General features: G+C 41.5%; 2 protein-coding genes across 6 annotated transcripts in view; one reads left to right on the top strand and one right to left on the bottom strand.

Moving 5' to 3' along the window:
• LOC115596465 (VPS10 domain-containing receptor SorCS1-like) overlaps window positions 1-25,680 on the bottom strand; it is a 138,371-nt gene that overhangs the window by 74,931 nt on the left and 37,760 nt on the right. The window contains exons 2-3 of one of the 4 annotated variants that reach the window (XM_030441612.1): window positions 15,741-15,849; window positions 47-124 (exon numbers count right to left, since the gene is read on the bottom strand). The exons of 1 other annotated variant lie outside the window; for it this stretch is intronic. In XM_030441612.1, the coding sequence (XP_030297472.1) occupies window positions 47-124; window positions 15,741-15,849 (187 nt within the window). The remainder of the gene's footprint in view (window positions 1-46; window positions 125-15,740; window positions 15,850-25,680) is intronic. 2 more of the 4 variants (XM_030441613.1, XM_030441614.1) reach the window with 2 other exon arrangements.
• The window catches only part of LOC115596467 (gamma-adducin-like), a 32,067-nt gene continuing 19,520 nt past the window's right edge, over window positions 13,134-25,680 (top strand). The window contains exons 1-2 of one of the 2 annotated variants that reach the window (XM_030441616.1): window positions 13,134-13,698; window positions 24,549-24,779. In XM_030441616.1, the coding sequence (XP_030297476.1) occupies window positions 24,579-24,779 (201 nt within the window). In that variant the 5' untranslated portion in view covers window positions 13,134-13,698; window positions 24,549-24,578. Of the gene's footprint in view, window positions 13,699-23,296; window positions 23,691-24,548; window positions 24,780-25,680 lie in introns of those variants that run through there. The other variant, XM_030441617.1, reaches the window with a different exon arrangement.

Raw genomic sequence — 25,680 nt, 5'->3', positions numbered from 1 at the left:
TTCCATTAATGTTGTGCTGCTGTTGGCAGTTGTCTTCTTTACTTACCACATCCTTGCGTAAAAGCGGGTGTGTTTTGGATGAGGCATGGTTCTCCTGCAGCTGGACCCTTCTCCACATGAAGCTCTGTTCAGAAGGTAACAGAATCCATGTTATATCTTGTTTCTAATTCGTAGAACTGTGGCTTGCTGTTTATTTACAGCTACAGCAGGTGAAATCAAAACGTATTTTTTTTGCGAAGACACTCTATGAGACAAGTTTTTTGAGCTCGGTGAAAAGTACTTTCTTTTCATTTTTCATTCCCACATTGCTCATTGTCTCCTGTCAGATAATAATAAATGGAGTCACAACACTTCTAGGAAACAGCAGCAATCTCACGTTCCTTTTTTCTCAGTCGCCCAATTGTAAATTTCCTTCCGCCTCTCTGCTAAGCTGCGCAGGTCTCACGCCAGCTTACAATAGGCAGGTGTGATTTGTGACTGGTCTATATTATCTGGCAGCCGACAGCAATTTCAGGAGGGGTGTTTAAGCGGCTTGGACAGATGTGCTGTAGGGATTAAATTACCTTTGATCCAAACATGTCCAATCAATCATCACGATACTTTACTTCATATAGATTTCTGGATTATTATCAAGCTTAATATTATCTTTGTTAGACACAGAGAGCAACTTCAGATACACTTTAACAACTGTAAATTGTATTCCCTGGCTGTCACAACACCTCTTCAGAAAACTGCTAATTGGGAAGACTCAGCCTATTCTCAGTAGCCAAGAAGGGAAAAAAGGAAAGATGAGGAAAAGAAGAAAAGTGCGAGACTTCGACGTCCCAGGCTCGACTGTCATAGCACAACGTGCCGCTGCTCCTCTGAGATTTGCCTCTGTGAAAGGCACACACAAAGGCTTGCAGACTCCTCAGTTGAGTTTTATCGGAGGTGTGAGGGAAGAGAGAGTTGTCAAGGCCATCAGAAATGTAGGTTCAAATTAATCTGTGTGAGGAGTCGTACTGTGACGTCAATAGACTCTATTTATGGCAGCATTAATATGCGGCGTGAGGGTGATGACACCGATTCTTTATTTAACTGCATGACCTCATCATTACCCAGCTTCACTCCCCTTTCTTTGTTGTGAAAGACTGAAATAAGAAACATGTCACAAATGAGGTACAAGCATCTCACATGGGAGACTGTCAGAGTTCAGTGGCTTCTCAGAGCATTTTTGATGTGACAGCATTGGAAATATCGCTGGCATCAAAGCAGCAAATTTTGGGGCAAATTCTTGCTAATGATGAATTGCAGCAATGTTGAGTTTCCCCAAAATGTCACGGTCCGTACGTTTGTGGACACTAAAACTGCACAGGAGCCTGCGTGACATAAAAGTGAGAGTCATAAAGTGTAGCTCTAAATAATAAATACACAAAGATGAATCCACCTCCATTTGATTCTTAATTCAAAGAATTCTAATCTCTTCTGATCCAGACAGGGATCATCAGACACCTGTTAGCTGGAGATTTCTGTAGAAGAAGGTTGCACCAGCAGAGTTTGACTTTGAAGAACCTGAAGTACCTTTTACTTTGTCCATTTTGCAGGAAAGGTACTTTGTGGAATTAATTTGAAAAGTTAGCGTGTAATAAGTCTGCTTACATCTAGTAAGAGTAAGACTCAAACCTTAAGAGAAAGGCAAGTCAGATTTGGTTACTGGAGACACGCCAACCTTTTCTCATATGTTTTATGGATGAAGACAGGGGGTCCAGTAAGGGCTACCCTCAGAATGCACCAAAAAGAAAAAAAAACTTTTTAGGAAATGGAGTGAATGTTTTCAAACTTTTAATGTGAAATGAAATAATTAAAGACAACATGTTCTAAAGTCTCCATTCTGAAAGGAGCTGAAACTTTTATGAGAGCCATCCAGTTTTTTGAAGCCTGACGTAGGAAGCCGAGCCTTCTCTGTGGCACACTTTTTCAGACGTTATGAATAAAATATGATGTTCACATGGGTGTGCTTAAGCAACAAAAAGAAATGCTGTCCTGGTTGTTCTACAATGATTTCAAATAGATCTTTTGTGATGACAAAAAAAAAAGACACACAAACAAAGTCATTGTCACGTTCAAAGTATAGCGTGTCATGATCAAAGCATCTGAGTATGTTTCCCTGTGCTGAAGGAATCAATCAAAAGTGGGGGTTCTTCGGGTTCTGATCTCATTATTTTTGTTAATGAGAGTCCTAACGATGATTTAATTGCATTGTCGTGCAGTCAAAATTGAATCATTTGTTTGTGACATTCCAGGCCTGTGGTGGCTATGATAAGGCCATTTAAAGATGGGTAACCCATTAATTCAGCTCATAGAGGTATCAGTCATAGCAGCTGTTGCGCATTCTAAGTCATGACGTACAATAACAAGACTAACATGATGATTATTCACTGCTGCTTGAACACCGGATTACAAATTCAAGGTGAGTTTGCCTTTGTGTGTGAACCCTGTGTGGGTACCATCAATAAGACTGAATCATCTTTATGTGGTCTCTTTGAAGGTAAGGTTGGTCAGTTATTCAAGAAGCATTTTTGTTACACCTGTAGAATATCTCTTGACAACCTGACAGCAAACAATAAATCAAATCCTCTGACAAATAAAAGAAGAAAATACCGTACGTGCTGTCACTGCTGAAGGTCTCTACTAAGACCATCCAAGAATCGTATTCAAGCCGGATAAAATGAAAAGATTAGAGAGGCTTCTAAGTGGGTGTACATACCAACTTACAAGCCTCCCTGCACACACACTGCACACAGCGGACAAATCGCGAAAGCTATTAGCAAGCTAGTGGCAAGAGAATGGCAGTAAAACTTGAACAATCGAGCAGCACTCAGCGCTATACCACAGAGAGCACACAGCCCCTAAGCCAATGAACTGAGCTGGGGCAGCAGCAATAGCCTCCTCCGTGGTTAACCTCAGTACAAAGCACACAGCGACTGAATTTAGCACAAAGCACACAGCGACTGAATCTAGCACAAAGCACACAGCGACTGAATTTAGCACAAAGCACACAGCGACTGAATCTAGCACAAAGCACACAGCGACTGAATCTAGCACAAAGCACACAGCGACTGAATCCAGCACAAAGCATACAGCCCCTGAGCCAAGCTAACACTGACTGTCATGCCAGGTAGACTTTTCAGGCTATTCAAGCATGACTGTTGTATTTCGGCATTAACAGAGTTGTTTATTTTTGAATTTGTTAGACTGAAAAAAGCTAAGACAGCGTATTGAATGTAGCGAACTTGCCAGCTGGCCAGCAACAGCTACAGGGCAGTTGGTAGTCGGTGTAGTCGGGCAGTGCGTGTTCATGTGTTCTGGAGGAGTGGCTCTGAAGGGAAGCCTGAAGGGAAAGTGTGAGGATTTTTCAGTGAAATACTTTCAAAATGTAACCTGCTTTTGCTGCTTCCTTTATTAATTTATTTCACCTGCTCTGGTTTATCATTTATTTCACTCTAAATGGGACCATAATTTACAAAATGAACATGCGTCATTGAAAAAGACTTCAAACTACAAATTGAAACCATGAATACTTAAGGAAACCATTCATTGAGGTTATAAATCAAGCGAGAACTAGGGTCATTTTCTCATAAGCTTACATGGACTTGGAATTTCAATTTCAAATTCTTTTCTAAAACCGGCAGCAAGAATGCAGGGTTAACTTTTTTTTAATGGAGGTCAGTTTTAGACTGCGCCAAGTTCATGTAGCCCGTTCATGAGTCCCTTCATGAGGAGCAGAGCATTGTTGGGGTCATGCTGGAGTACACTGTGAAAGTGCACAGTTCGTCTTTCGGCTTATTTTATCGGATTTTCTGCACCTTCATCCTATAGGGCTGTGAGGTGTCCGGGGCACCACCGGGGGATCCTACTGTATGTGTGCCACTTTTTGATTGCCTCTGAGGAGCGAGGAGGAAACCTGGCTCATTAAAAATGAATGTATCAGAGGAAAAAAAAAAAGAAAAATCAATGGTTACAACAATGGAATATATTTAGTGTGGACCCTGCAGTGACATCAGGGACATCTCTGTCAGCAGCGATATGATGGACTCATTAAAATGATTGAAGCTGGTCTTCAAAGAGCCACAGTTCAAATCTCAGGACAGCAGGCTAACATGAATCACAGCCAAGATACTGATGTCACGACCCTTAATTCTTTCATTTAACCGTGTTGCGCTTTCATAATGACAATGACAATCAAGAGCACAAGGTATGGCACACAACCCTGGGCCATATTTCACGAACCAAAGGGGCTTTCATATCCATCCATTACATTCATTACTATAAATTATATGCCTCATACTGATTCTTTTTTTTTGCACCTTTCCTTTTCCCATTTTTTTTTTTATAAATAGAGAGTGGAGCAAGAGACCGTGTATAAAAGGTGAGGTAAATGGAAGGTTTAATTCATTTCTACAGTTTCTTTTCTAGGGCGAGCTATTGAATCAATGAAAGGAAAGGCAGACACACTAAACGCAGAGCAGCACACAACGTCGATAAAAGCTCAGTCTTTCAAAACAGGCTTTCAGATGTCGATTAGAAACAATCCACATTGCTGACCGACTCAATATCAGTGAAACTTCACCCCAAGTCTTGAATTTCTTTTTTATTTCTCTTTTTACTTTATTATTATTTACCAGAAGATAGTTTAGTGCGCAGACAGGCATTGAAAACATCTAAATGACAGAAATATGCCAGTTGACAACAAACATCAACATCCCAGAGTCACAAACAAAAATCAGTGTAAATGAATAAGAAGGAAAATATAAATTGGGGCTGAGAAATATCTAGTAAACCCGGATCATGACCAATATACTTGAGCAACGTCTCATATTATTATTATTATTATTATCCTAATCGTAATAACATAATGTTTAGGTGTTTGGGTCGGTACAGCAGATCATCCACTCATCACTGGGATGCTGCTTCAATCTTCAAAATGTTCTTGTGTGGCTGATATATACATAAAGAGATTCACTCTTGACAATACTTAATCACACTTTTTAAGGTAACTGTACTATACTTGAGTGCTTAGATTTTATGCTACTTTCTTCTTCTTCTTCTCCAGTACATTTCCGATGGAAATAAAGGCTATGAGAAAATACAGCACAGTGTTGACCATGATGGCCGTCTGAAACCAAATTTTGTGCCATTAGATTTGTGCTATACTCTAGATTTCACAAGTGTCCTCCAGGATTGTCTGCACAAAGTTTCAAGGCACCAGTGTATCTCCAGAGCACTGTGTTTCAGGGAACACGATTAGCTTTGACTCTGGGAACAGAAAGCTAACCTGCCAACCTGAGAGGTCGGGGTGGTTCATAGCATAGCAGCAGATCAGACAGGTGTTTTGGCCCTAAACCATCCAGGCCAAGGAATGGTGATATTTTAAAATCAATTCTTCCACCACTGTAAAGATCTAAGAAGTGGAGAGATGTGCTGTGCTGTCTTGTTAGGACTCTGGCAGCAACATTTTCAGTAAGCTGCAACTGTCAGATCAAGTTTGTGGAGACCTGAGGCTCATGTACAAAACCACAGTGTGGGCTTTGGCTTTTTTTAAACCTGCCTGACGTATAGGTGGTAGTTTGTGTCGATTCCATGAATATTGTACACAGATAAATCAAAGGTAAGAAGAACAGTGATACATACTTGGAGACACTGTCTGAACTGTCACAACACAGATGACATATAGCCACGACAGCCATGTACACACGGCCCTCATTCTGCCCGCAGTGTACAGAGCTGCGACAGGATATCATTATTTGCTGAAATGCTGTAAAATGATAGCATATATCTATATGAAAAAACTTATTTTGCTGTTGTTGTCTTGAAATACAATAACAAAAAAAAAACAAAAAAAATTGATGTACACAAATATGCCACTCATGTCCCAGAGGGCAGACACAGTTTTCTAAAAGATGATTGTCTGATAATGCCTCGCACAGATTTATACACAATGTGTTTTAACTTGCTCTTTGTGTTCGGTGAAAAGAAATGACTCAGAATGCATTTTTTGTTACAGCAATCATAAACTCATGTCCAGTATCTTTATCCTCTGTGAAAAAAGCATTTTCTTTTACTTCGTGGAGAATTCAGCTGCATCAACAATTGCGCCGTGAATAATGAAAACCTCCAGAATATTGATATTGAATGGAGTCACACTCGATGTAACAATCCTCTCAACATAGGGGGGAAGAAGAAAAATCATTAAGCCTCTTCTCTCATTTCCTTCTGAATGTGGGCAATACTGTGATGCAAGAGATGAATTGTGTCTGTGAATCTAAACTGTCAGCTGTGGCCAAAGTTAAGCGAAGTTTGAACTCAGGAGACTGCTGCATTCTACACTGATGGTCCTATTTTCTATCCTGAAAATGATGCGACTCCCTCTCCGCTTTCATCTTCAAAGTTGCATAGGCAACAGCAGTATACAAGTCAGACTGAATTTGATATCAGAGGCCTGCTAGAAACTGCTCTTCACCAGTGGAGCTGTTGTTGGTCAGAACATAAACACCCGGCAGGGAGAGAACTGCATAATGACTCACTTTTGCTTCTCGTAACCAGATATCAGATTCGATTCCAGTTTGATGGAAGGTCCACAAAGACAGTAATCCTGTTTTTTGTGCTCACAGCACTCCCCTTGGAACAGCAACGTCTGTCTGTCAGTCCACCACTTTGGTCCAGACTGAAATATCTCAAGAAGATGGATTGACATGAAAAGTTGAGTGACCCTCCTCAAAGGGTAAATCCAACCAGCTGTGGTTGTTCCCTGGCGATTCCTCTAACGCCATAATGAGTTTGATTTCTTATTTTTTTTAGTGTAATGTCATTCAGCTATTGTCATGCGAGATACTTATGGTCCCCAGAGGATAACTCCTAATCACCTTGCTTGTAGCACCGGGAGCCCAAAAGTTTCTCATGGTAAAATATTTCAACATCTGCAAGAGGGATTTGGTACAGTCATTCGTGGTCCTCAGAGGATAGATACTGGTGAATTTGGTGATTCCCCTGGCATTTCCTTTAGCATCAACAGGAGGTTGAAAATGTGTGTTTTTTCATTTTTAGGTAAAAATATCTTGCAAGCTATTTGATGGGCTGCCGTTATTCTCTTGTAGTGATACTCATGGTGCCCCGAGGATAATCCTCTGGATCTCCTGACAAAGTTTTTTACGCTTTCAGTAAAATATCTCAACATCTACAGGAGGAATTGGCAGGAAATCTTTTAAAGGATGAATTTACAAGATGAATCCAACTGAATATGGTGATCCTGTGACATTTCCTCCATAGATCCATCATGACATCTTTGGCTTTTAGTGAAAATAATTGACAACTACTGTCATGAATTTTCTTTGCAGAGATACTTGTTGTGCCCAGAGAGTACATTCTGATGATGTCTCCTGACTTGTAGCACCACCAGGAGCACAAAAGTGTATTTATTACTATTAGAGGGATTTCCGACAGACATTTGTGGTTCTAAGAGGATGAATCTTAATAACCCTGGTGACCACCTGACATTTCCTCTCGCACCAGCATGATGTTGACATTATTTGGTGAAATATCTTCACAGCAAGTTTATGGACCATCATTACATTTTTGTCGATACTCATGGTACCCAGAGGATATATAGCACAATCAGCAGATCAAAATGTTCACTCTTTTAGTGAACTATCTCAGCATCTACAGAAATTTGGACACACATTCATGTTCTCAGCAGATGAATCCTAATCACTTTTCGGATCACCTGACATTTCCTCTAGCAACAGCATGAGGTTCACATTATTTGGTTTCCATTTTTAATAAAATATCTTGACAGGTATTTTATGGACCGTCATTCAATTTTTGTATCATGTATATTACAGTAAAATACCTAAACATCTACAAAAGGGATTATTAACACTTTAAACTAAGAACCTGGAAGACATAATATCTACTGAACATCAAAATGTTAGCGTTGACCTTGAGCTAGAAGTAACAGTGTGCCAAGGCCGCTTCACAGAGCTGCTAACATGACTGCTGACTCTAAATTTTGTTCAACAGGAAGAGGGAACAAGAGGGTGACAAAAAAGTCACCTCGATCAACTGATTAATTTCTTAACAGTCGGTCATCGTCACAATGGAAATCCTTGGTGCCTTGAATGAGTATCAAGATGAAAATACAGCATTAAATTAAGGTTAGATAAACCATTTATGTCCATGCTCCACTACCCAGAGCTAAAAGACTACATCTTCTATAGAGGCATCACATCTTCTTGCATACTAAAAAGCTTCAAGTATTCAATGATAATCACATCAAGGGCCGCCAAGGGATCAAGTTGAGGTACAAGTCAGCTATGTGTTGCCAACGCACACATTTAGCTGAAATTGCTCTCCTCAAGGATCCTTGGGAGAAAATAATCAGAAGACAAATGCATTGAAATTCTCTCTGTAATCGCCTCGGCAGCAGCACCTAATATAAGAAGTTGGCATGTGTTTATTCAAATTTTGGGTGTTCAGAAGACACCGTGCTGCGGATAAGTTTAAAGTATTATTCATCTATCAACTGGAAACGCGTCGAAAACACTTTTTGATCTTGCAGATATGAATCCAAATGACCAGACATGTTGTGCGAATAACACAGCGTGGTATTTCAGATCACAAACACTTTTGTTCCTTTGAAAAAACCCGGGAAGATCAAACAAATAATGAAGCACTCTGGGGACAATAAAAAGGTAACAAATTACGCCGTCTGTGAGCAAAGCTGCTGTACACATCCGAGCATTTAAATTCCTTCTCCACATTGTTTTACATTAGAAAGTACTGGTATCACTCTCCCTGCTAACTTATATGGCATATCAAAGTATTACAGCTCTCAGGGGAGTGATCATCCACATCATCATCTCAGTCATTAAAAGTCAGTGAAAGTAACTTTTAATGACATGTTCCCTTGTTATTCCACTAGAAATAACCAGAAAATAATTATGTTTTAAAACCCAATGGTAGAAACCATCCACTGACCTAGAAAACATGGAGCGTTTCTCAGAATGAATTAAATATTTATCTCAAATCAGCCCCCTTATTACCTACGCTAACAAGGTTACATCGTTCCCTCTTAGTTATTATGTTCCACGAGCCTATCTCAGAATGTATGAATGGATTTACATGATATTAGCTGGACAGGTAGGCCAGGAGCCAAAGAGCAATTGATTGCATTTTGGTGGCGCTCCAGAGCTGAGATTTCTACCATTAGACAGTTATTGTTTTTAATATATAACTATGAATTTAAGGCAGATAGAGGCTTGATTCCAAATCCGAAGGGGATGTTTGCAGGGTCAAGAAATCAATTTAGCTTAGAAATGACAAAATAGGAACAATGTCTTTGGGTGTATTTGTTGGCGGGCAGGTTTTGGCGGAGCTTTGCGGTCTTTAAGTCCCTCTCAGTTTGATACGACTAAGTCTGATGCCTCTATGAGTCTGGGCCTTGGCCAGGTTTGGAGAAAATGATGATCACAGGAGGGGATTCGCTTCTAATGCTTTTCATTTTAATGAAGTTTGCTTTCCTTTCTTTACCCCGGCCTCCTGATTCTTTGCAGAAGTAGTAATTGCCTTACAGGGATTCTGAGGCAGTGCGGCACTCAGTGAGACGCTGTCTTAGATATCCATCTATGCCTCTGTTTCTGGGGTAATTAAGGTTTGGAGTCACCTCAGGAGATGTTGTGGCTGCTCAAACTAGCTTGCTTTGGCAATCTGTGGCGCAGTGTGGGGGGTAATTCAACGACGGAGCCAGAGTACTGGAGTTAGGAAAGTGTCTCCTGCCCTCCTGAGTGAAGCTGTCTGAGTCCATTCATATTGTTTGGGATGATGGAGGCATAACTGTTTAAAGAAAGGGGCTATTTCCGTCTTTATTATGGTGCTGCAGAAGGAAATTACCCTATATCTGCAGCAGCCATTAGGCTACCTTGGGTCACTTTAGGAGTGAGTCCTCTACAATTCAAATATTAATGCTATAGTGCTGTCTGTTGTGGGCCATATTACCTGGAGCGCACAGGTAATGAACCCATTATAGAAGTGAATAGCTTTTTATGCCAATTTTCCTGAAATTGTGAGGCTAAACATAATATGCACAGTAAAATTATAGAAAAATGAAGGCTGACAATTATGCCATCAGTTATGATACAATCAATAAGGAACAAAATCTATCTATAATTAAGGAAGTAGCACATCCCAGTTGGCTCTGTCACAACCACAACGACAGTTAATTGCTTTGTGGCTGTGACAGCCTCTCCAAGTACTTGGGAATTTGGTCTGACAGCGCCCTGTACTTCTTCCAACATAAAGTGAAACCCCAGTTGGGGCTTTGCCTTTCAGATCAGAGCCATTCTCCCTCTTTTCGCTCGGTGGCGAGAGGAGCAGGCACCAAGCCTTAGGAGATGCAGGGAGCCAAGAGCGCTCCAGCCAGTCAAGGAGGGGAGTCTGATTAACATTTTCACCCTATCTGTGAGTTCCCATCGAAAAGGAGCTGATGGTGTAAATGACCAAAGCAAACGGCTTGGCGAGCGCTTGAATGACATGAGCACAGCACAAGAATGGCACGCTGCAAAGCCTCCTGAATACAAAGGCCACAGCCCTGTAGCCCCGGGGGAAACGCTTTGATTTATTTACAAACTGTTGGGCTCTGTGATAAGTAACAGCAGTGGAGTCGAACACTGGCGGTGCATGCTCATGTTGTTGCCAACATAAAAGCAGCTCAAGAAAGAACCAGAACTCTCATCTCCGGCGTCTCCGCCTGACAAGAGAGGCAGCTCATTTGTCCCAGACTATCTCTGCCATCAGATGATCATCCTTCCACTGCCAGATTAAGGTGATGTGCAACACATATCAGCCTTTCAAAGGTGCGTGTGATTGGTTACATGTTTTGAAGTGATGCATAGGTTTGATGCCAGTGCTTCTGACGAGTCACAGTCATGAGTACAAATGCTTCCCGTCCATAAAACGTCTGCTGAAGTGAAATCTCTTGACTTGTGCAGCTCTCACGGCTCCTCTTTAGTTTCACGGTCGTGTTCGACCCTATTACATTACATCTCGTTGTAAGTAATGAATACCTAATTGAAACCCTCACATTCTCGCCGTCTCTCCAGAGAACAAAATCTGTTTCTTACTTATTACTCTGCAGGACCGAGATCAAAAGAATGAGACCCACATCTTAACCGAAAAATTAATTTGATCCAATCTTAATAACTCCTTGAAAAAGTTTAGCTCATCACTGCTCATTAGTCTCATTCGTGCGTTTCAAGGTCATCCGGGGAGCTTATGTAACAGTCAATGTCAGATTAAACCGAGTTATTTTTTGCCATTTTTTTTGTCACATCCGTTTCCGTCAGCACACCTGACATCTTCCCCCCGTTCGCTGCGGGTTGTCTTGTTGGAGCCAATTTTTGTGATCATGTCATGACTTTCCTCTGTGACCTGTAGAGAATCCCTCCTGTATTGAAGCCATGTTTATGCTTAAGTACCCATGAATCTCATATTCAGTAAAAGTTTGCTGCGGGGAAAAGCTATTTGCAATGAAAACAACTGTATTATAAGATCTTTTGGAATTTCTCCGCAAAATGTTGTTGAAGAGGTTGACTTCTCTGACCTCTAAAAATGTATAATTTATTGTATATATTTGAATAATGTTTTGTACGAATCTAATAGATTCAGGCCACATTTGAATATTGCTTGTGATATTTTGCCATTTTGGTTGTTATTTCTGGTCTTGTTTTCTCATTAAACCAATCCAAGTGTCTTAAATTGGTGAGATCTGATTTAAATAACCTGAAAGATAAAAGAAAAACAAAGTGAGTCGCAATCATCGTTCCACTCTCCCTCAGCATGCAAACAACAAATCTGACTGACACTGAACTGAAGTATGTTTTCGCCCAAATCTGAACCTCTCAGCCCAAAGCTACCAGCCACAGAGTGACGTTCCCCTGCCTTCACTGCCCCGAGCTTCTTATTTTCCTGATTTTTCCAGATAGCTGGTTCAGCCTGTCCAAAAGTGAAATGAGAGAGAGGGACCACGAGAGCGTTTGTGACAGGGGGGGAGACACGGGGGAAGAGGTGACATCTTTTACTGTCATTATGTTTGCCATGTCCTCACTAGATGGCAGTGTAGTGTAGGAAGAATGTTTGACAAGTTTTACCAGTTATGCCATCATTTTAGAAACTTTTTCAGTCCTCCATATCTCAGTTTGTGTTTTTGTGTTTGTGTGTTTGTGTCACAAAAATGCAATAATTGCTCAAAGTTATGGTGGTATATATATATATATATATATATATATATATATATATATATATATATATATATATATATGGCGTCTGAGCCTCCTCTCCATTTGGGATGTTTATTTTAATAGCTTGTCTTCTTCATCTGACCATGACCTTTGACCTTGCCGGGTGTGCTCTTTGACTCGGGGAGGTCCTGCGGGTGTGGCTCAGTGATTGCAGAAAAGCTCAGGAAATGAATGTTTTATCAGGCTGCGCAAAGAGAAAAACAACAACAGCGTGGTTGGGAGGAAAAAGCGAGAGAGAGACGTCTAAATTTAACTCATCAGCTGCTGCCAAGTCAAATAAAAATCATTCAGCAGGACAGTTTCCTGTCGGTTTCTCGTCCAAAACATCTGGGTTTTCATTACGCGGTTAACATATGTGTTTATGGAGCACATAAACATAATAGATATTATGTTGTGGATGTCACAAGAGACACATATAAGCTGTTATCTGCACCAGAAGTTAACATATTTCACACTCCCCTTGTTCCCTGAGAAGTTCTCAGTGCTCTCACTACTTTAATAAGACAAGCTGCACCCAGAACCATCTAACATGGCATGCATGGTTTGCTCCATCCCACGTATACCGCTTGATCATTCGTCATCATTGTGCATTCGTTGTCAAAACGGCAACTCGCTGCCCATAGCTTGTAATTGCCTTGTATTCCTACTCAGCCATAGCAGCCAGCAGGCACTCTATAGATGTATTCAGGTGGTGCAGCACAGAGGGAGAGCAGCACATCCTACTCACTCACTGTACAAGAGTATGTGGGAGGAGGTGATAGCGGGCAAGCATTCGCTGTGTGCAATGTCCTCCTCAACAGCAAAATTTAGAACATGAGGCATGCTCAATATGCAGAGGAAAAATATGCTTGGCAGAAGATCGCTGCAGTTTTCCTCCATTTATGGTCAGACACAGATTTGCAAGTTATTCCCGCTTAATAAAACATGGAGCGCTACCTTCAAGAAATCGAGCTTTGAAGTGCTTTATATCTCATGTGATTTAGGAAATTAGCCAGCATTAGTGCAAAGGAGGAGATAAGGGAAATATATATTTATATATGTTGTGGGTGGAAGCTCGTCCCTCCCATTTTCTCTTTAGCAACCCAGTCCAGTCCCATCTGAGAGCGTGGTCTTCAGAACCTCCTCTGACAAGTTTTCCTTTGCTTTCCTGTGAGAATAGGCAGCCGCTGTCACAGAGGAGCCGAGGGAGTTCAGGAGATCAGAGGCAAAGCAGCAGTTGCCTCTCTTCTGGGGGAAAAACCAGATGACCTTCCTCAAAGTGATAATGTAAACAGCTAGCAACTGGTGGAACCGTGGGAGTTTGAAGAAAAAACCTGAAGAATTCTCCTGAAGGATAAGAGTGAAAAAAGAAAAGAAAACCACCAACACTGTAAGTTTTATTCCTCTTTTTTCGGCTTTTTTACTCATTGTGGCTGTGCATTTGCCGAAGCTGCTGGAGCTGAGATCAAAGCACATAAGTTTGTAGCCCGGTGCAGTTGTGTGATCTGTGGGTTTTGAAGCTTTGGGAGAGTAAGGGTTTATTTTCAGTGCACTGACAGCAGGTAAAGGACACTTTATGGTCTACGGGAAAAGACATCTCTTGTTTGGTTTGCTCACAAAAGCAAATCTTAGATGACACGGCTTCCGAGTGCATTAGCTTTTTTCTGTTTCAGTCAGACTTGATTGCGTCCGTTTTCACATAATGTTCTCGGTTAACAACGTAGTAGATCCTCAGTGCTAAACCGGCCCTCTCTGCAGCTGCGCCGTCAACTCCAGCTGCAGAGACTTCAAACAGCTGCTTTCAATTAACGTCACCCTCCAGAAACATTACTCCGACCGAACAAGCATTTGTTGACTTTAGATGTGGGGCTGGGGGAAGCACGGGATTTCATAATATGTGTGCCTGGTGATGTGAGTTATAGAGCGCCATTAAACTGAAAAGGCAGGTCATGACCCAAACCCTGTCACCCGTGCAAACAGATTGTTCCCGTTCCAGGTTTTACACAGTTTTCATTTTATGAATGTTACGTTAGATTAAGTTTTATGAAGTCATCAGCTTCTCGCTAAATGAATTTCATAAATAAATGGCTTCTTTTTCTTTTTCACTGCGCTACATTTGGATGGTTTTTCTGCTTGTGGTAAATGTCAGGTCTTTGGTATAAAGGTTAGCGGTTTACAGGTTTTTTTTACAGCTTTACTTGATTGAATCACAGCTTCATTTTCCCATATTGTTGGTTTACAACGCGACAACATGTGAGGGATTTGTTAGCCAGATCGTTCCCTAAGCACTGAGGTAAAGTCAACCACACACTAACCACTAGATCTCCAACATGGAGGCCATCCAAAGACAACCACAGTGGGGACTACAGCCAGCTTCTCCACTTAAGTAAACAAAAGTCTGTCTCTTTCCACACCACTGCAGTGTGTTAGTGTGTGTGTGTGAGTACGTGCATCTGTGTGCCGATGCGGCGCTACACCCGAACGCTGTGAAGGCACCGATCCAACTGTAACAATGTAAATTGTTCCAGGTTCAAAGTGTGCTCTGTTGTTGCCACCCACCCTGCTGTGGGAGTGGAGCAGGACCATTTTTAGCATGTGGCAGAGTGAAATATTCTGTGTGAAGTTCTCAAAACAACGGCATTGTTTTGTAGCAAAAAATAAAAAACTCTGGTGAACAAGCTCTTCTCTCTCCAACCTTCCAGCCTTGATGCAAAATAGCTCTGTGTGCATGTTCGGCTTAATGCAAATGTGTATTTTCAAATGTACAGTATTCCTGGAAAACCACAGGGAAGGGGAAGCTCTTGTCTCATGTCGAGGAGACGCTGCTACATCCCTCTACAGCCATTAACCTTTGACTGTGTTTAGGAAACAGACCATTCCCAGGACATTTACATTACGCTCTGATCAGTCATTTAAAACCTCATTATGTCCATTAAATTACACAGAAGAGCGATCTAAACAGAGTGATATTAACTTAATTACATGGTCGATATTGTGTTAGACATTCATTTGAGACGACTGAATACATGTAAAATGTCTTATGGTCAACATTCAGATTTTGTAGGATGGACAATGTGCAGCTGCATTCAAAAAAGCTCAATGTAAAAACATTTAAAGCATTTCTAAACACATGAACTTATGTTATAAAAATATAATAATTCAAATGTGATTCAAATACTTAAAGGTGCAGTATGTGAGAATTGGCCAGCTGCCATATTTACTCTAAACCAGTTGGGGGCAGCATATCACCAGAGTCATCATTAACTGCTGCTACCTGTAGCTACAAGCCCCATTCTCACTGCCGTTTGCATGCGGGGATCCTGCGCCAATTCTCCACATTCTCCTCTGTGTGAAAGTTTCAGTTGCTGTGAGGGGTGATCACATTTCTGCCCGAAAAACAGCGTCTGTCACTGGCAAAAAACTTTAACTCACCGACTTTTTGTGATGAGAATAAATCTTTAGGAGGGAGATGCTTGGCTCTGTGTGAATCGCCATGAACTGAGAATTGGTGAACCACCGCTCTGGAGATAATCCGGCGCCGCTGTGTAAAAAGGGCTAATGTTAGATGGTAGCCAAGCAGCTAACAGACTGGCAGGTCAGAGCAGCGGCAAAGTATTTTAAGTACATTGCTAGCAGAACAGCTGACAACAACACATTATGCGCAAACAGACAACAAAGCAACATGTCTGCTGACGGAAGCTAGACAGTACTGTGCATAAGACTGATTTCACGTGCTACAGAATAAACAGTATATTCTACAGCTTACACAACTAGTCAAGTGTAAAACAGCCATTATTGACTCTGAGGTCTGGGTTTCAAGTTGAAAATGCGACTTCAGGGGACGTTCCAGTTGAAACCGATGACTGAGAAATCAGGAACTTCCTTCTTCCCAGTTCAAACGAAGCACACCATTAGGAATCAGGGTCAAGGATCGGGTTGAGTTGATTAAAAATGTGCTCAGCAGTGGCCAAAGTACAATTTCCAGTAACAGCAAGGAAGGAGGCTTGCAAAACTCTGAAAGGGGTTTTGGCCATTAGTTCAAACATGTCTGTAGTTGGAGTGGAAACAGTTGTGATTTCATTCAACACAGAATTGCTTTGGTTAATGAGGAAATACAACAACCCTTTACCTCGAGCTCCAATTACAGGGAAGAACAATAAGTCAAGGAGGCAGAGTCACAAGTGCTGTATTTGCGCATGAGATGATAAGTTCTCCTCATTGTATTTCCAAGAACTGGTTCTTCATGTATTGTGCAGATAAAACCTGTTTGCCTGTAAAAGTGGACGTTATCTGGCAGCCTTTCACTCCTCTGCTAATTCAGCCTCAGACGAGAGACAGCATAAGCACCGGCTGCCATGGCAACTGTGCTGGTTCAGGCCTGAGACAAAGTTTCTCTTTTTTTTTTCCTCCTCCAAATTAATCATGACAGAAAATGTACATCTATTGCTCTGAATGTTAGAAGTGCCATGATGATTATTATGTCTGCAAAAAAATGTCTTTAAGCCTTTTTTTTTTCAGCGTCGTGATAAATAACAAGAACCCACTGACAGCAGGCTCTGGTGTGTATTATTCTCGTCCTGCAGTACTTTGGTGACATCTGTGGCACCTGAGAGTACATGCTGAATTTAGACCAGCGTCTGTCAGCTGGAGGAGGAGGAGACTCTGCAGATCCCAGAGAAAGAGGAAACATTTTCCTTCAGCTCCACACGATTTAACACAATTCTAACCCCAGCTTTAAAACAGGTTATTTGAGTAAGTCATTATAATAATATCCAATGGACCAACACGTCGTCCCCTAAAGCCTGGTTTGATCTCATCTAGTATAATACAAATCATCCGTTATTGTGTCTTTAAATGACTATTAATAACCTGAGGATAAAACAGGTCTACACTGATAAAAGAATCATGATTTCAAAAAATGAGGCATGAAAAATACTAAAATGGGGTTTTGCATAGAGCTTTACAAAAATAGCTGCTGAGAGCTGTCAGAGGTTCTGTATACAGTAATGTGCTGTCATTTTGTGTGCCAACCTAATAGTTATCATGGATTAACTGGTAGATTTATAAAAAGTAAATACAATTCAAAGTTTTCAATTAGATAGATGAGAAGTTTTTCTCAGTCAAGTACTACTCAACCCGTGAAAACAGTTGGATAATAATGGATGTGGCTATGAAGGAGCTTTTGTCAAATAATAATCCTGACTGTGATGTCATCAGAAAACCATCAATTTGGGGACCTCTTGGAATTGGAAATTGTACCAAGGTCTCAAATATCCAGGCATGTCACACAGTCGTGCGCGACACAAATGTTGAAACACGGTCTTGAACCGCGGTCATTGGCTCGCCAGCCTTCTCTCCTAACCTTGAATCAGGCACCATCCCTTCCATGTCCTGATATGAGAGTCCGGTCACGAACATGTGATGTGTTAAATATTGTATGTAGCCTATGACACACACAAATGCATGAGTGGTTTGTGGAAACGTTAACTGACAACATTTTATCCTGGCGACTGGGCTGGTAGGCTCCAGTATTTTTCTGCAGCTTTAAAGCCTAGTTTCTACTTGGTACACCTTGACACGGCTTGACTCAAATGTACCAGGTGCTTGTGTTGGTTTTAGTTTTTCCAGTGCAGATAGTTCCCCTTCAATGTGGGCGGGAATCTTGGATGATTGTCATAGCAACGCCGCATTAAACTGCTGTGACATTATTTTCAACACGATCACCAACACAGGAACAGTGGAGCATGTCGATGGAATTGTGCTCTAGATTCTCTGTGTGTGTCTGTTTGTCTGTCCAGCAAGGTGACGACCTTCGTTGCAGAAAAGTCAGAAGGGAGCAAGACGAAAGACTGCAGAGTCAAGTCGAGTTGAGTGGAAATGCGGCAAAAGTTAAAAAGAAAATATCCAGAGCTCCACTGGAACAATCTTTTCTTTTTTATCTGTTAAAAGTCCCCAAAGTTTGGTCTAAAAGACCTGTTTTGGTCATCAAAAACGGCTGGAAATTGTCCCAAGGCCTCCTTGACAGATATCCAGTGTTGTCATGCACATGAATGTGACTCTGCACAACACATACAGATGTAAATGTATCAGTGGTTTGTAGAAACATTAACTGCCAACATTTTATTCCGGTGAATGGGCTGTACATGAATGCATGTCCACGCATTATTATTATGTCACTTCTACCTGTCTGTGATGTTGAAAAGAGTGCAGACCACATAATAGGCTTTCAGAGGCCTCCTCTACATTCTCCCCGAACTTACTGAGAAGTATATCATGTACCTGTCAAAAACCGAGGCTCCCTCAGCTTCTCCCTGTTCAGAGGAACCAGATAAAGCACCGGCTGCCTCGGTGACATCATAATCCTCCTCAAACCCACAAGCAGCAACGATGAGACCAAATTGTGAGCGAGAGGGAAACCACAGGTCATAGGGGGCTTCGTGCTCCCCCATAACATGCTCTGCGCCTCCTATAGTACGGGACTTTTCTCTACAACTCAACCAACATTTGGCCACCAAATGGCACGACTCATTTTTCTTTGTACTGATGTGTCTCTTGCAGGCTTTATTATGGATTTACACTGGTTCACACAACGGTTCCTCAGCTAGCCTAGCATGATTTATTGACAATATTGGCCTCCACTGACCCTCTAATGGAAAGTCAGCTATGACTTTTCTGACTTGTCATACTTTGAAGCCTCCTGTTGAAGTTGAAACTCCACAAATTTTACACATCAAAGTTCTGAGTTAGACAGTAACAAGGTAACCAGACCTCGATACCTGCTCGTCACTGCCAGAGGCTAGTGGCTCCAGGCTACATTAGACGGGAGCTCTAACACATCAAATCTCCAACCGTACAGTCGGCGGTCGAGTCGAGTTGTGTATTGATGAGGGCCTGTTTTTGACCAGGGGGAGGAACGCATGGAATGAAGAAGAAGATATCGCTGGTTCAGCTGCATCAATTTTGATCAGTTTTTGGATAACAGTGCGCTGTGAGTCAGACACTAGCAGTGATGAAAGAAGCGCTCAGATCCTTTACTTTTCATCATTTACATTTACTTAAGTTAAAGTTGCCCAATGTGGAAATACTCCACTACAAGTCAAAGTTATGCATTCATGTCACGTGGCTGAAACCAATCCCAAGAATAATTATCACTGATGTACGTGTCTGCAAACCACAAGTGTATTGAAACTTTGTATTTCTTTATTTTGCAACTTCATTTTCAATTTTATGTTTTGACACTTGTGGTTCAGTTCGGTTTAAGCACAAAACGCATGGTTAGGTTTAAGACCACGTTTGAGATTACCTGATTTTGGTCGCCACAAACATGGCTGAAAGTCGTTCCTATGTCTCGTTAAAAAATGTCTAGTTTTCTTGCACAGTGGGAGAATATCCTCAAGTATCACTAAATCTCACTGACAAATGTTAAAACGTTGGGGCTCACCATCACGCCCCTATTTTCTCCTTCACCTTCAAACATGAAAGTTGGCTCATATGCAATCTGAAATGTCACTATTTTAGAAATGTAATGTAAAGTAACAAGTAACTAACACAGTAAGACAAATGTGGTGGAGTCGAAAGATCATATCCGACTCTTTGAGGGAGTACAATCCTTGAGAATGCATTTTGTGTCCATGCACCAGGGTCTGTTGTAAGAAACAGAAGAATTTCAAGGCAGTAAAGTCTCTGTGGGGGTTTTTCAGAGAAACTGATTAAATAAGCCAAGTTCACCATGTTCTACATTAGGCCTGGCATGAATGATCATGTCATTATTTCTTAAGGCTTCCTTCAGCCAAGAAACATCTCAATTCCTGCGTCAGATTTTTCACGATGGTATCTCTTGGACGTATCCCATAAATAAATGGTGGTCATTTGCCTTGTTCCATATTACTATTGTACACTTTTCTTCCTTGATTTATCCACGCAGCATTAACATGCCTGCATTTGTCCAACGGAATAGCTGGTTTGTGACAAGACAAAGGTGCACTTTTATCTGTGGACATCAATATCCTCAGCAGTAATCTGTATGAATGAGACGTCGACTAATAACACCTGACATTTGGTCAATGCTTCCAAGACAGAGTGCCCTCACTGAAAAGTTCAAATAGTCAGCGAGAATGCGTAGGGCGGCCGAGAGGGAGGATGTTGTGTGTGTGTATGTGTGTGTGTGTGTGTGTGTGTGTGTGTGTGTGTGTGTGTGTGTATGCAGGCATTTAAGCTTGTATGTGGTTTCGCTGGGAACTTTGCCAGGGACAGAGAGGCAGGGTTTCAGGGTTTAGGGGGGGCGGGGGGTCCACACTGCTCTGGAGTGAGAAAGTTCTGCTTTTCATTACATCGAGCCATATGTCCACATATGTGCACCGCCTCCCAGACTCCACTCTGTTTCCTGGAATTGTTATGTCAGTCAGTGATCCAATCCTTCTCCCTCTTTATCTCCCAAAACCTAGATACTTATGTGAGTGTGCGTGATTAAAGGGGTAATAACTCAGTGGGCCTGCAGGAGCAGGGTGCTGAGAAAATTCAGAGATTCTCGAAATTGCCTTCACTTAATATGGCGTGCTTTTGAATATGGCTAAAATACTCTTTGGAGAGACTGACCAGCAAGGCAGAAAATAGTTTAGAGGGGGTGGGAAGGGAAGAGGGATCCCTGATCTCTTAGCGGGATAAAATCTGCACAGCTTCACATTTGCTTTAATCTTGTTCCTATCCATATCTACAGTCAGAGGGCCAATTTAATTCACTTGAAGAGAAGCAGCATGGAAGTGTTTTGTGAAACAGCGGAGCGTGAGGCACAGCTGGTGTGATTATCACTATATTATAGGTATATGAACTTATGTTCTACACTTTATTTAATGTAGGCCGTTGATTCCACTCTGTCTGAGCTCTTTAAAGGAAGGAGGCACAAGGCATGTATCTAGATCCGGCCCTGCAAGTCATATGTATTATGTATATATGTTTGGCACATAATCACAAAACATTATTTTGGTGCAAGTGTGATGAAGTACTGCAACTATCAATTACATAGTGCATATCATACTGTTTGCTTACAACAGCATCTGGGCAGAAAACCTACGTACAATTTATGTCTTTAGAAATGCATGTTTGATGCTGTCATATCTTATTAATAACAACAATTCTCTAACGTTAGAGTGGAGATCTAATCTGCTGGACGGGCCAAAGACTAAATAAAATGACAGCCTGAGTTCATGCAAACTATCAGTTATCATAGGAGGACGCTGTTGTAGATATCAAAGATGCCAGAACAGCAAAACAGTTAATGTCCTGGGAGTGTCTACCTGGAACTGACTGTTGTTGGTGCAATGTCACAGTGACTCAGTCTATTTATGAGCGATTTATCTGGTGATCGTTTTTATGATTAACCTTTTCATTGTTCATTCTTTAAAAACATCAAACAAATAGCAAAAAAAAATACACAATTTTCCTAAACCCAAAGTGACATCTTCAAATTTCTTATTTTGTCCAACTGTTCAAAACCCAAAGAGACTCTTCATTTACTGTTATAAATGAAAAAAGTAAGGCAGCAGATCCTTACCAGTAAATGTTTGACATCTTGTCAGGACTTTATAATAACCATCACTGATAAACGGTATATTTAGAGTTAAAGCTACCGCATGGATCATTTATTGTTGGTTGATTCCTTCAGCCTCTCTAAACCTTATTTTAGTGTCGCACTGTATCACCGACTAAAGAGCAACATCTTTCCTCAGGCTGCGAGACTCCTCAGTTCATCCTCAGCACTTAAAAAATAGCTTTAATTTTAGTTCCCTGTAATACCTTTAATCAAACTTTGGTTAATCAAATGCTCCATAACCATGAAAGTTGCATCTGATGTTTATAATCCTTTACAACTGCTTAAAGGCACAATATGTGAGAACTGGCCACATGAGTAGGAGTAGGAATGTACCTACTCCAAACACATAGGGGGCCGCATGTACCCAGAGTAACCGCTAGCTGCTGCAAGCTGTAGCTGGCGTTAGCTAGTTAGCTCAGCTTGCCTTACAGCTAGCATTACAGGCTGAATACTTTGGACATTCTTTTCACCGCTAACACAGGAGCTTTGAACCAGGACAGGCAAGAGCTAGCTGGTTAGCATGCTTACTTCAGTAGATATCTCTGAAGCACAGTACATAAACACTGTGAGGACTGCTGTTTCTTCACATTCTGGTGAGAACTTTAGTTATTTTTGAATGTTTTCAACACAAATTCATTTATACTGCCCCTTTAATAAATGTTTTATAAACACTTTATTGCTTGTTATCTGTCCAACAACTATTTTCATGTTTATTTAACTACAAAATCACCAACAATCCACCAATTTACAAACAAATACACATTTACCAATGTCAGTAATGGTTATTATAAAGTATAAACGACATCTTTGCTTGAAGAAAATGACTGAAATGATTAATCGATCAACACAACAGTTGGCAATTAATTTTCTTTCGTACAACTAATCGATCGATGGACGATTTGTCGCTACTTTTGTAAGAGGTGAACAAAAGAATCAGAAATAGCGTTGTCTTTCTTTCTGCGGAGAACTTCTGTGTTTCATTGCTGTCTGTGAGCAAACATCTTGTATTTTGGACAAACTTTTTTTTTCCCCTCTCACTTTTGAGGGGAGCACTTGTTCTGGCTTTGAAGTGCTGTGTTTTGGTAAGACTGGGCCATATAGCTTTGATGAAAAGCTCTCGGCTGAGGGGCTGTGGGAACACAGGAGCCTCAGTTATTTATGAAATGAAGTGGCAGGAGTTAATGAATCACACAGACAGACACGCAGACGGAGAGAGGAGGATAAATCACAACCAACAGAAAATAGAAAAAAAGAAATTCCTGCTAGAGCTGTAACAATCCTGTAACAAGCCCCTGCAGGGGCATTAAGGATACCACAGGGGATGAAACAGTAAAATAAGGTCGCTGAACTCGCAGCCAGTGTCGGAATATTACAGGAGGGCTACAGTGTGGTTGTAAAGAAGAGCCTTAAAACAGCTCCACTGATCCTGAGTGGCCATTCCTTTGTCCCGCTGCATTCACAAGGCCTGGTGGGTGGATGAGTGAAGTCACATGGTCACTTTTCCTTTTTCCCACACCAACACACCCACATCCTCCTCCATGCAGCCGCTCTCCACTCTTCTTCTTCTCCTCCTTCTACAACTCTGTGTTTCCCCGCAGCGGGCAGTCTGCAGTCTGGAGACTGGAGCAGCATCAAGTTGCGCACTGCGAGCTTTTCTTTTCTTTACAGCCATAATGTATCCGAGCCGAGAATAACATCCGCCTGCTGCTACTTTTATCCACCTTTTTTTATTTTGGAGCCTCTGTTGGAGAAATTCGACATCACGTCGTCCTCCCACGAACCGAGCACTGCAGGTAATGTTTAAAACTTTCCCTCATGGTTTTATTTTCATGTTCGCTTTGTTGCTAATGGAGCTTGAACTCAAGAAAAGTTGGAGCTTCGGTTGATAATATAACTCAGCCGCTCTTCCCGCGTTACTTTTCGTAGTTTCTTTTAAGGGGGTTTGCAAGTTGTAATTTGATGCCCTGCGCGCATTTCTCTGGATGCAAGCTGTTTTACAAGTTTTATTTCGTCATGTTGGAGGGAATTTACAGGCCGAAGTTAATGTAAAGTAAAGTAAAGTAGTCCCCCTGCGGAATCTCGTGTATCCCTCCACCCCCCTCCTCCACTCCCCTCCCCTCCACGTCCAGGTAGCCCTGAAGGTGCTAACTGCTCTCCAGGCTGGCTGATTTGCATGAGGGGCCCTGCCTTTTGTTTAGTGTGTTGACAAAGCTTCACTGGCTCCAACAGTTGAAGAGGAGTGTTGCTACTTCTACCTCACACTTTTTTCAACTGAGCTGGCCTCCCATCTGCGTAGAGGAGAAGAAAATACTTGAGAGTTGTTGGGAGCTTAAGATGCTCACATTTTCATTGCTGCCTCATTAAAAAACACACACTCAAAAAAAAAAAAAAACAACACACACTTGCAGTATGTACACAGCAGCTGTGACTAACTCATCCTGCTTTGCACATCAACAGCCCCGCACTCGAAAAGCGGCATCAATCACCCAACAATGTTTCTCCTCGCTTTTGTCTCCATCCCTGTAATTACATGAGTCACCATAGCACCCGTACAGTATCTTTCCTGATAGAAAATCAACAACCCGGTTGCCTTGACAGCCTGGATGCGAACTGATCTGTGGTGTTTCATTCCCTCTCTCTCTCTCGCACAGATTCCAGAGGACGAGTAGGACGGTGACAACATGAGTCTGGTGGAGGTGAGGCACACGGCGGGGTCTCTCACCCTGTCCCTGTCCAGCAATGACCCCAAGGAGCGCTACTTCGACCGCGTGGACGAGAGTGACCCGGAGTACCTCCGCAGCAGGAACATGTCGCCCGACCTGAGGCAGGACTTCAACATGATGGAGCAGAAGAAGAGGGTCACCCAGATCCTGCAGAGTCCAGTATGTAGCCGGCAGCTCCGTATAAGTGCCCTCCTACACATGCAGCTTTCACTGAAGATGAGTCACAAACGGCGCTCTGAAAGCCGGAGAGCCGAACCGTACCTTCACACAAGACAGATTGAAATGCATTGTTTTTTACCTGTTAATGTGAAGGTCGTTTCAGACTCTCTGCTGTACTTAGATAATGGTTTAGCTTTTTGTTTACTCACTAGAATGTGGCCTCTTTCCAAGCTTATGAATATTATCAAGGAGTTCAGTGTTTAACTGTAGCTGAGCTTAAATATTGACACACAGTTTTGATCTTTTGTGTCTTATCAGTGTTATTACAGAGTACAACAGTGTCAATTATTTTAAAGGTATAACAGACTGCATACTTTAACGGTCCAGTGGATGGGATGTAGGAGCAGAAACAAATAATAATTGTCGTTTTGTTTGTCGTCACCTGAAACTAAGAATCGCTGCGTTTTTGTTAGAACGAGCCTTTAATATCTACAGAAGGAGCCCGTCATGCTTTTTTTGAGTTCATAACAGCCACCGGTATCTAAAAAAAGCATCCAGAATTCATGCTTGAGTAACAGGAAAGATAACTTGTCAAAATATTACTTTCATAACAGAAAAAGTCGCCCGTATGACTACTATTACAGTAAAAATATTAAATTATCTGACATTAGAAGTACAGGTAAATGTTAATCGGACTTCATTTGTATAAACATGTACTACATACTGTAGACCGACCGATTATCAGATCCAATAGTCAACATTTAGCGTTCATTTAAAAAACACTCATTTGACTCTATGACGCAGCAAATAATCTGCACAGTAACTCGTAACTAAAGTTATCAATTAAATGTAATGTAGTTGAGTACAATTTGCCTCCAAAATGTAGTGTAGCCGGATGTAT

The sequence above is a fragment of the Sparus aurata genome, chromosome 15 (genome assembly GCF_900880675.1).
Source record: "Sparus aurata chromosome 15, fSpaAur1.1, whole genome shotgun sequence".
NCBI lineage: Eukaryota > Metazoa > Chordata > Actinopteri > Spariformes > Sparidae > Sparus > Sparus aurata.
This window is presented reverse-complemented; position numbering and strand designations above follow the sequence as displayed.